This window comes from Oncorhynchus gorbuscha, linkage group LG25, assembly GCF_021184085.1.
Source record: "Oncorhynchus gorbuscha isolate QuinsamMale2020 ecotype Even-year linkage group LG25, OgorEven_v1.0, whole genome shotgun sequence".
In the NCBI taxonomy this organism is placed as follows: domain Eukaryota; kingdom Metazoa; phylum Chordata; class Actinopteri; order Salmoniformes; family Salmonidae; genus Oncorhynchus; species Oncorhynchus gorbuscha.
Genome location: NC_060197.1, coordinates 30,920,166 through 30,931,332, shown reverse-complemented (window position 1 = coordinate 30,931,332; position 11,167 = coordinate 30,920,166). Strand labels below are relative to the sequence as shown.

The 11,167-nt window shown below is 44.3% G+C and overlaps 1 protein-coding gene across 2 annotated transcripts; it reads left to right on the top strand.

Annotated features, from left to right (window-relative positions):
* Positions 1-3,834: 3,834 nt before the first annotated feature.
* LOC124013651 lies at positions 3,835-9,316 on the top strand. Of its 2 annotated transcripts, XM_046328020.1 has the most exons (19): positions 3,835-3,992; positions 4,067-4,122; positions 4,243-4,332; positions 4,557-4,684; positions 4,889-5,032; positions 5,117-5,185; positions 5,283-5,459; positions 5,691-5,787; positions 5,989-6,212; positions 6,390-6,543; positions 6,626-6,837; positions 7,156-7,273; positions 7,427-7,632; positions 7,723-7,840; positions 7,947-8,116; positions 8,549-8,646; positions 8,761-8,876; positions 8,959-9,152; positions 9,227-9,316. In XM_046328020.1, exons 1-18 carry the CDS (start codon positions 3,970-3,972, stop codon positions 9,120-9,122), a joined length of 2,364 nt encoding a protein of 787 aa, XP_046183976.1. In that variant the 5' UTR covers positions 3,835-3,969; the 3' UTR covers positions 9,123-9,152; positions 9,227-9,316. The 2 variants fall into 2 exon arrangements, with proteins under 2 accessions (XP_046183976.1, XP_046183975.1); XM_046328019.1 differs by having other exon boundaries at positions 8,959-9,316.
* The last annotated feature ends 1,851 nt before the right edge of the window (positions 9,317-11,167 follow it).

The window sequence follows — 11,167 nt, the reverse complement described above, 5'->3', positions numbered from 1 at the left end:
AGGGAAGCAGATCTTGCAGCAGATGTGTCGTGACAAGATTGACCGGGATGACCCCAGTTCCCAGTGGGAATTCTGGCTCCAAGGTCTACAAAACTTGTCTGAAGTAAGGATCCAACGAGGCTACTTGCCATCAATTTTCAAGGAGGTGCAGAGTAATGAGCTCCATCACTTCTCCGACGCTAGTACCTCAAGTTATGGAGAGTGCTCATACCTCAGAACAATCAGCACAGCAGGAGAAGTTCATTGCTCCCTAGTTATGGGGAAGTCGAGAGTCGCCCCTTCCAAGGTTACGATCATACCACGACTGTAACTTTCAGCAGCGGCGGTAGCTGTTCGAAAAAGTGACATGCTCAAAAGGGAGCTAGATATACAAGGTCTACAGGAATACTTCTGGACAGACTCGAAGGTAGTTCTTGGCTACATCAACAATGAAGCCAGAGGATTCCACGTCTTTGTAGCTAACCATATTCAATGCATTAAGCAAAGCATAGATCCCAAACAATGGAGATATGTGACCTCTGAAGAGAATCCTGCGGATCATGCTTCCAGAGGTCTCACATCAGAACAGCTCATGGCTTCCAACTGGTTCACAGGTCCAGACTTTCTTTGACAAGAAGAACTTCCAAAAGGACAAGTCAAGGGGGAAGAGTTCTCAGACAATGATCCAGAGCTGCAGAAATCCCTGGTCCATGATACCCAGGCAAAGGAAGAAAGATCCTTACTAGATCACCTTCACATGTTCTCAGACTGGGCAAGAGTGGTAAAAGCTATTGCCAGGCTCAAACGACGTGTCAAAGAAGCCATGGGCTTAAAATTGAGGTCCAGTGAAGCTACAAGCATAGAAGAAAGGAGAGAGGCAGAGCTCACCATTATAAAGATGGTTCAAGAAGCAGCCTTCTCCCATAAGATACACAACCTTAGGCACCAGAAAGACATCAAGACCAAAGCAAGCAAGTTGCATTTCTGGATGAGCAAGGTATCCTCAGGGTGGGAGGTCGCTTGGCTCATGCAACTCTTCATTCCCATGTGAAGCATCTTGCAATCCTGCCAAGAGATAGTGCTTGACGAGCAGCACTGACAAGTGGCTATCATGAAAGAGTACGACACCAATGACGTGGAATGACTATCAATGAGCTGCGATGGATCCGAGGATGCAGCAATGCAGTTTCCTCTCACATCTACAAATGTGTGAAATGTAGGAAATTCAGATGATGTACAGAAGGGCAAAGGATGGTAGATCTTCACATACTGCTGGATGGACTGCTTTGGACCTTTCTATGCCAAGGACGGAAGAAGAGAGTTAAAGCGTTATGGGCTCCTACTCCTGCTTGATGACTTAACCACCGACGCTTTTATCAATTCCCTGTGTTCATTCATACGTGGTAATGTTCGTCAAATCAGACGTGATCAAGGCAGCAACTCCATTGGTGCAAGACGCGAGTTTGTGGACGCCCTGAAAGAAATGGATCAAACAGGACTGAAGGAACTTGGATGTGAGTTTATCATGAACACCCTATCATTAAGTCACAAGTGTTTGGGAAAGACAAATCCGCACGATACGAAGTGTCTTAACATCCATTCTTGATCAGTCAGACGGAAGACTTGACAGCGCTTCTCTGCGTATCTTTCTCTATGAAGTCATGGCAATTTTAAATAGTAGACTCCTAACTAGGGTATATCTGAATGATCCATTAGGTCCAGAACCTCTCACCAAATCATATCTTGACAATGAAGACCACAGTTATCTTACCGCCACCTGGACAGTTCATCAAGGAAGATCTTTATCTCCGCAAGAGATGGTGCAGAGTACAATCCTTAGCCAATGAATTCTGGACAAGGTGGAAGAAAGAGTACCTCCTAAACCTCCAACACAGACAGAAATGGAATAAAGAGAGAAGAACCGCAAGGATTAATGACATTGTCATCTTGCAAGATGATATTGTAACACGCAACCAGTGGAAATTGGCAAACGTTACAGAAGTGTACCCGGGACAGGATGGACGGGTGAGACGATTCAAGTTACTGATCAGTGCCTCAACCCTGGATGAGAGAGGTAAACACATCACCAAACCAGCCTATCTGGAGAGGCCCGTCCATAAGACAGTCACCCTCCTGGAAGCCGATCAAGAAACATGCAGACCCCTTTCACAGAAATCACCAGTGATTGGTGGGAGTGTAACTGACAGTTAACCCTTAAGTCTATGTCGTTGTCCTTTGTTTGAATTGTTTACGTGTCCGCTGTGTGTGGGAAATGATAACACAAGCGGAACTACATAGCTAATACTGTTGTAACGGGGATCCTTATTGTAGCAACACACTTTTGGAGGGAAGGCAATCCCGCACTGTGTTAGCTAAGTTTTCATGTCATCGGGTGTAGTTCATAAAGGTTGAAGCGTGTATGTGAGGATGGTAACATTATAATAATTAAGGATGAAGTGTGAATTAATGCCAGGAATAATAAATGTGAAGTTTGATTCCTCCCTTCTGTAATAAGCAGCCAATGAGGTATTTTACCATTATTCATGTGTTTAATCTGATACTGTTATAGCACCGGCTAAACTATTTATGTATGTAAGCACTTCAGAGTTATACCAAGCTAATATGTCACTCGTAAGATAAGGAGGATGTAAGAGTGTGCTTAACTGTATTTTTCATTTACTTTATAGTTCTCACGGAAGGTGATAATTCTGACTAAATCTACAGGATAAAGCGGCCAGTTAAAATCAAGGAGCGGTTGTGCTTGTGGTTACCGTAGGGAACTACACTACTCCCTTCACAAAACAGCGCAAACTGGCATTAACCAGAATAGAAACAGGAGTGGGAGGCCCCGGTGCACAACTGAGCAAGAGGACAAGTACAGTACATTAGAGTGTATAGTTTGAGAAACAGACACCTCACAAGTCCTCAACTGGCAGCTTCATTAAATAGTACCAGCAAAACACCAGTCTCAACAGTGAAGAGGCGACTCCGGGATGCTGGCCTTCTAGGCAGAGTTCTTCTGTCCAGTGTCTGTGTACTTTTGCCCATCTTAATCTTTTCTTTTTATTGGCCAGTCTGAGATATGGCTTTTCCTTTGAAACTCTGCCTAGAAGGACAGCATCTCGGAGTGGGGTCAAATTGCCATAGATAAAATGCAATTGTGTTCGTTGTCCGTAGCTTATGCCGCCCATACCATAACCCCACCGCCACCATGGGCACTCGGTTCACAACGTTAACATCAGCAAACCACTCGCCCACACAACGCCATACTCATGGTCTGTGGTTGTGAGGCCGGATGGATGCGGCTTATGGTAGAGAAAGGAACATTCAATTCTCTGGCAACAGCTCTGGTGGACATTCTTGCAGTCAGCATGCCAATTGCACTCACCTTCAAAACTTGAGATATCTGTGGCATTGTGTTGTGTGACACATTTTAGAGTGGCCTTTCATTGTCCCCAGCACAAGGTGTACCTGTGTAATGACCATGCTGTTTAATCAGCTTCTTGATATGCCACAGCTGTCAAGTGGATGGATTATCTTGGCAAAGGAGAAATGCTCACTAGCAGGGATGTAAACAAATTTGTGCACATAGAAAGCTTTTCGTTCGTATGGAAAATGTCTGGGATCTTTTATTTCTGCTCATGAAACATGGAACCAACACTTTACATGACCCGTTTATATTGTTATTCAGTGGAGATGGAAAACACATCCGAAGAAAGGGGGAAGGAGAAGAGATGAGGAGACGAATCCACTTCAGACTATTTAGCTGTGCCCCTAGGCTCTGGCAAGATGACCAACCATGTGACCCAATTAGCTAATTAATTACCTCAATCACAGCACCACCCCCATATAAAAGTGCCAGAGAACATGCTACTTATCCACTGTTCTTTTGACTAGGATATTGTCAGTACGTGATAGTTGATGTTGTGTTAACTAGCAGGTGTAGTTTACTAGCTGTTCCTGGCTAGGGTTAGACACTTCTACGGAGCAATGGCTTTTGGGTGTTGGGTGGGGTAAGTTTGGTGGTGGGCTTAAGTGTTTTGATGCTGGCAACCTTTATTGACCTGTGCTATTGTTTTTCTTACAGAGTATTTGTACTCCTGTCTGTATGGCCTAGTGTAAGATGTTCTGACCTTCCAAGAGGTAAGAAACTTAAATTGAGTCAGATGAGCCTTTATACAAGCTGTAGAACACTGGTATAAATTGTTGGTCAGAATCAATTATTTTCCACCCTTCAGATTCTCACCTTGTGTGTCTATATAGGGGCAATTGAGACTGCATGCCGGGATCGATACCTGTTGGTAACAACCCAACACTCATTTGCTGGGAACGAACCTCGCTTTGAAGCGGTTGGTAAGTAGGCTTTTAACCTTAATTCTGATGCAAAATGGGTCTGAAACCAGGTTTGGTCAGCTCATGAACTTGGCATATTAACATGTCTTGGCCAGGGTTTGGTAGCTGGTGCTGACAGGAAGTCTCTCCCTGCAGTATTTTTCAGTCTCTCTGTGCCTGTTGGACCACTTAAGAATAAACAGATTTTTATTTAGTATTTGACCCAGTTCTTTACCCCTATCCAGATGCTAATGGCGTTCACCCCATCACTAAGCAGTATGGGTCAGAGTGTGGCTACATGTTCAGTATCCTCCCTCTGCCTGGCCATGCTGAACTCAGAGCCTCCTACTTCTCCTGCCACACTGACAACCAGGTTCATATATTTTCTGTGCATTGTGGTTTTTTAAAAGCCACAACCCATGGGCACACTGGTTAAATCAACATTTCAATTACATTGAACAAATGTGGAGTTGCCATTGAGTTGATATCTGTGCCCATGGGAAGGGCTTTTAAACTATATTTTCTAGTTAAATTACTACCAGGTATCTCAGTTGACGGTCTTGTTTTGGTATCTTAGGACGATGAGGTGTTCACTTTTAGCTTTAACTTGATCACAATTGATGCGAATGGAGTGGAAGCCACCTACTCTGTGAATGCAACCTGCTTCCTCCCTCTACCCTGGTCCCCCAGAGAAGTCAGCTGTGAGGAGAACTATATGGAGGTACTGATAGTCTAGATCCATGCATCAGGGCTCGTGGAGGTGGGCTTGTGTATTTTTATAGGAGAGTGTTATGTTACCCTGTAGGTGTCAATGAGGAGTGACGTTTCCTGTCTGTCTGGTACAACTGATGCCTGGACTGCTGCCCTTGCTAAAGTAAGCTAAAGGCTATTTGGCAAATTGTCAATTAGATGAGCTCCACCAGTTTGTCCCCAATACCACCATGCATGCCCTGTCTCTTGTTCCCCATCAGGCCCACAGCTCTGCCACGTCTACCTGGCAGGTGATGTTCCAGCAGGAGGGGCAGCAGCTGATTCCCATGTCATTCTCAGAGGCTCGGGAGCTGGGCTACGTGTTCCACCTCACCCAGGGGAGACTGGTGTTCCGCTCACCCTACACACCACGGTCTGTCATGGGGTCTGTCTCCATGGTGAGGATTTAAATGTCCTGTTCAATGGCTTCCTTTATCTTGGTTGTCTTCAGGCTTGCTTAATTCGACATTAACGACCTACACTGGTGGCTGTATTCCAAGATGGTCTTACATTGCGTAATGTTTAAACCCAGGGTTATGCAGGATGGGAAGGAAGCCACTTATTTAGACTACTGAAATGCCTCTTTTTGTACTGTTGGGAAGTACACTTCATCCTTTATTCAATTCCAGATCAGTGGTTCAGTGGTGGAGGTGGTCCATCCCATACTGTTCTCCAGGCAGAGATGGGTGGTTATGATGGTGGACTGGATTGTTGCGTGCAGCACAAGTAAGTTCCAGTGCAATATCACTTTCTACTTTATCATGGTTCAGACCTGAAGGGACTGGATTGTCTTAAGCAATAGTGATGGCTCAGTTAAGCAAATAACTTCATAGGTGGAAGTATTATTTCAGATCTGGGAGATGTTTTGATCACTCAGTTGCAGAGGAAGAATTGCTCAGGGTCTTAACACTTGTAATCTCTTTCCAGATGAAGGGATGTATGATGGGGCAGGGCTGGTCTGGCAGACCCCCACTCTGCTGTCCCCGTTGGTCTCTGGCCTCTCTGGGTTGGAGAGCAGCAAGATCTCAATGGGGGTGGATGGGCAGCTCCTGGATGAGCCCATCACAGCAGAGCGAGGCTACAGCCTGGACATAAGTGACACCACTGTCCAGATCAGCATCCCTTTCAACGCTGCCGGAGGATACAGAAAAGTCAGTAGCGTACTAGGCTGGCATCTGACCATTCACATGGAGACGTTTACCTTGTATTCTGATGCAGAGAAGCTGCGAATGGCTTCAGTCACTCATGTCCTCTGTACACCTTGAATATTCTACTTTGTACTATATAACCTAATGGCAGATTCTTCATAACGGTTTCAACTCTTCCAGAGCTTTGTGATGGGCAACATGTACCATGAGTTCTATGTGGTCCATCTCTACTATGAACAAATCTTTCTTGATGACTGTGGTGTAGAGACCAGACTCCGCCTCCACAGGCCCATGAACACACCCCTTCTGATCCAGCACCTAACCATCATTAACCGTACGTTCTACTAACCTATCCGAAGTGGCTCTTCAGCTCCATGGTCATGATTGCTAACCCTGTTGTCCTTCTCCCACCACAGAAACGGTCCTTGAGGATCGTGTGTTTACTGTTTACCTGGGGAACCTCTCCTACGATGTTGACCTGGTGGCTGTGACGCTCAATGGTCACAACTTCACCATACTAGATGCGAATAAAAGTGGCCTCGTCATAACCATGGTCCCCCAGCCCAATAGTAGCCTACATGCCTACATTCTCAGGGTGCCATTTGAGGATGCAGTTGTTCACAAGCTGGTAAAGAGATACTTATTTTTACTCTCTAATGAACTACTGTGGTTTCTCAGTATTTCCTCATGACTTCTTGATAAGGGAATTTATGTTTAAAGTAATAAGAGAATCTGAATGACATTAACAGTTCTGACTGAAGTATTTCACCCTAACAATTACAGAAGCTTTGACGATGTGTTTAGACATAATACTACAATATTGTGAGACAGTGTGAACATTGTTTGTGTGATAAAGAGGAACTGACAACACATGTGTTAGTACTGTGAAACCAAGGAAGGGAGGAAGTGTTTCCCACCCCCCCTCTAAATGAGTTCATATCCATAGTACTCTCCAGAGGGGCTTCTTCAGTTCTCGATGGACATAAACTACACGTTGGTCATCATGCCTCAAAAGGAGCCCTTCTACTACCTGTCCTCAGTCGTGGCTCAGTTCAATGATGTCTGTAAGTTGACTAACTTTATTAGGAGACCGGGGCTGGAAGTGATAATTCTCAAGGTGGGCTTCCGAGCCTTCTGGTTCTGATCACTGCCTAACGTGGACGCAACCCAGTGATCTACCACTGTCTAAACTATTGGGCCGATCTTCTCTCCGTCAGTTCCTCCGGTCTTCAAAGGCGTCTGCAATGAGAAAAGCATCAGATTCCAGATGGACCATAAGCCATTTGACTACCTGTGGGAGGTGGGTGTTGGCCCCTACATTCTGACCACAAATCTGGCAGCCAAGCGGAGCTACATCATGCAGAATGACAGCAAGAGTCTGACCCTGGAAGTGCCTCTCTTCTCTGTTGGCTACACTTATAAGGTGAGATGCTCATTGGTCAAGTACTTAAATTGGCTCTTTGGCTCAAGTAGGAGTTCTAATTATTTCAAATGTACCCTCTTATTTTCCAAGGACATCAATTTGAAGCAGTTCTACGGCTCATTTGAAATTCACTCACGACTTCCTAAGACCTTGGAGGTCAAGAGTTCCTTGGCCAAAGCTTGTCTCTTCCAGACTACTGAGGTCATAGGTAACTACTAGTGCCTCATCTTTGACTGCAACTTAATTTATTGCCTGACTGTTTAGTGTTGATCATTCACTTTGTTCTAGCCCAGCTCTAACACAACTTTCTCTAGTGTGTTCCACTGAAGGGGTGGTGACAGTGGTTACTGATGTGACTCTGGCCATACCTGGTGCTGAACCCAATGGAACCTTTCTCCTGGACTCCACCTGCAGGCCTCAAGAGACTGATGACACCAGGGCTCTCTTTAGCTTTGGACTCCACACCTGTGGTACCAGGGTCCAGGTATAACTGTCCAACCCATAGAATTTGAATCGTTCAAATGATCAAGTGACCGGCCCTACCAGTGACTACTTCAAATAAGTTTGTCAGCATCTAACCTGGTAACCCAGAACTCATCTTGCTTAATTTGTTCAGCTGCATGACTTAGTTCTGGTTACATGTGTCTTAGAATTTGCCCAATCCTGATGTGTCCAAATAAACGCTGGAACTACTGCTGTAGTCATTGGTTCAGACTCAGAATCGGTCCACGAGATCAGCAAGCCTCCATCTCAAACCATCAGCATACAGGCTGAATATTTAAATGAATATTCAGACTTTGACTGACAGGTGTCTATAGTTCTCATGAGGCCTGACAAGGGAACGACTTTCGTTTTTTGCAACAGTTTGATATTCAATGAATCATGTTCAGGCTTGTGACGTTTTCTTGTCATCTAGGTTGACCATCAGCATGTTACCTACGAAAATGATATCAACGTTGAGCACAAGAGCCAATCTGTGAACGCACCAGTCAAAACCAGGGATACTGCCTCTGTGTACGTGACTTCACTGATAATGTACTACCTCATTGGTTGAATTAAAAATATTTACGTCAGCCATTAACTCCCACTACAGGCACTTGTGGCTTTAATGTTCAGTTCTCTTTTTAGGGTGACAGTTCGGTGTGTCTATCCACTGAGTGACCTATACAAGCTGTTTGCATATTGGCGGTTTGAGGCAGACTCTCCAGGAGTTGGCACCATCTTGACTAGAGAAGCTGTAAAAAGTAAGTGTTCGGTAGTTGTGCAGCTAAAGAGGGTGGTAAAACTGCTACAGCTTTTTAAACCTGACTCTCTGTCCAATCATAGCATTTCAGCCCACCTTTCCACCCACCATCAGAAGACCGTTGACCTCCACAACTACTTCCAACACGGGCCTTAGTCCTGGGAGGGAAATGCCTGGCATCCACCCTAGGGCTAAATACGTCAAAGTCTTCAGCTGGCAAATGAACCAACCTAAAGGAACCACTTAGGCCCAGACGCCAGTCACTCTCCATACAATGGTATGAGATGGAGAGATCTGTTCTACATGTCATATTCCTAGATGAGATCTAGCTTCATTTTATTCTCTCCACAGGAACAAATGAAACCACTGACTGAATCAGGAGTGTTTGTGGTGTTTTTTAATATAAATAAGTCTGGTTCTTAATAAACAAATTTCTTACAAGCTGTACCTTGTCCTGATTGTTATGGGATGTGGCTGCATCCAGTTTGGGGATTATATCACAAGTGAGGACTTTGTTTGGTAACTAAGTTGGCTAGGTAAAGTCTTTGTGTGACGCATTTGAATCTTTCATCTCAGTCACTTACGACACATGTTGGCCTTTAAGGGGTGATCAGCATTTCTAACTGTGGCCACCCTGCCACTTTTGGTCAACTGCTGCAGGATGGGGCCTGAATCTAAGCACACGGATCCATAAACTGCATTTTGGCAGCAAGGTGTGACCATGTTGAGGCTAGTTTTACTAGAAATGGAGTAGAGCAAGCTCGTGGTATTAAGCTATATTAGTCCAAATCAATGGGTAACTACAGATGACTCCTACTCATCCTAGAACTTAAAGCCTCTGTAGACAGAACAATATAAGGCTATTGCTGCTTTTTTTACCATGCTGTTTGAATGTCTGACTTCAAAGGGTGTTAGAATGAGTGTCTGACCACTTGGTTATGCCTAGAATTTAAGGCTCATACAGTAGAGTTATATACATTTTACCTGGATGCTTTTAAGGCTGTTAACATGTACCCCAATTCTGACCTTACACAACACACTGCATCAGCCAGTGTCAAGTTGTGTGACTGAAATGCTAAATTGTAATTAGTCCCATCAGAACGTGACAGGTCTAGATTGCACTACGACAGTTGGCACAAGTCATATCCTGGTAGAAGTGATTCAGCCAATTAATCTTTAAAGTTGGCGGCGGTCCAGCTTGTTCATTGATGGCTGTGTCATTAACAGGCTATTTCAGTGTCAGCTTAGTTGATTTGATAATCAGGGATCACATTTGACTGGTCAAATTGCTCCAGACAACTAGCCTTCAGCTAGATACCAATGCTCATCCAACAATTGTAGGCCTATAGTTTACTTTTGGTTGGAAGCATTTGATTATGCAATGGCATAGGCCTATATTTTTGGATTTGTGTACACAACTATTCTCACAGTGAGACATGTGACCGTATGTATTTTCAGAGATCCAGGAATCGTAAGTTATATTTCCTAATTCTAAATTTAATTACAAAACAATGTAATGAAAGGTTGTCACATGATCGGTGAAAATGCCACGCATTCAACTCATGACTAATGGACAGCTCATGAACTAGGGTGTCGACGTTTGAACTCGTATATTTAATGTCGGCTACTTGTTTTGCATGTGTTTGTGTAAAATTGCCTCAGAGGGCAGTTTACCCACTTTATCAGACAAATACATTATGGATATAGGGACTGAAAATGAACAAAAGTATAGATAACGTTAAGTGTTGGTCCCATGTTTCATGAGCTGAAATAGAAGATCCCTGAAATGTTCCACACAAATCTTATTTCATGTTATGTGCACAAATTATTTACATACCTGTTAGTGAGCATTTCAACTTTGCTGAGATAATCCATCCACCTGACAGGTGTGGCATGTCAAGAAGCTGATTAAACCACTGGGGATAAAAGGCCACTAAATGGTGATGTTTTGTCACAACACAATGCCACAGATGTCTCAAGTTATGAGGGAGTGTGCAATTTGCATGATTGCAGGAACGTCCACCAGAGCTGTTGCCAGACGATTACATTTTAATTTCTCTACCATTACAGAATTTGGCAGTTTGTTCAACCGGCTTCACAACCGCAGACCACGTGTAACCACGCCAGCCCATGACCTCCGGCTTCTTCATCTGCGGGATCATCTGAGACCAGCTACCCGGACAGCTGATGAAACTGTGGGTTTAGGCAATTGATGTATCTGACAGTTTGTGCAGAAATTCAATCTCAGGGAAGATCATCTGTATGCTTGTAGTCCTCACCAGGGTCTTGACC

What these genes read in the sequence shown, in the direction of transcription:
- LOC124013651 (XM_046328020.1), top strand. Translation starts at nt 3,970, where the DNA reads ATGGCTTTTGGGTGTTGGGTGGG. An exon ending in CCTGCCACACTGACAACCAG is followed by an intron (nt 4,685 to 4,888) that starts GTTCATATATTT and finishes TTGGTATCTTAG; the next exon opens with GACGATGAGGTGTTCACTTT. An exon ending in ACCAGGGATACTGCCTCTGT is followed by an intron (nt 8,647 to 8,760) that starts GTACGTGACTTC and finishes TTCTCTTTTTAG; the next exon opens with GGTGACAGTTCGGTGTGTCT.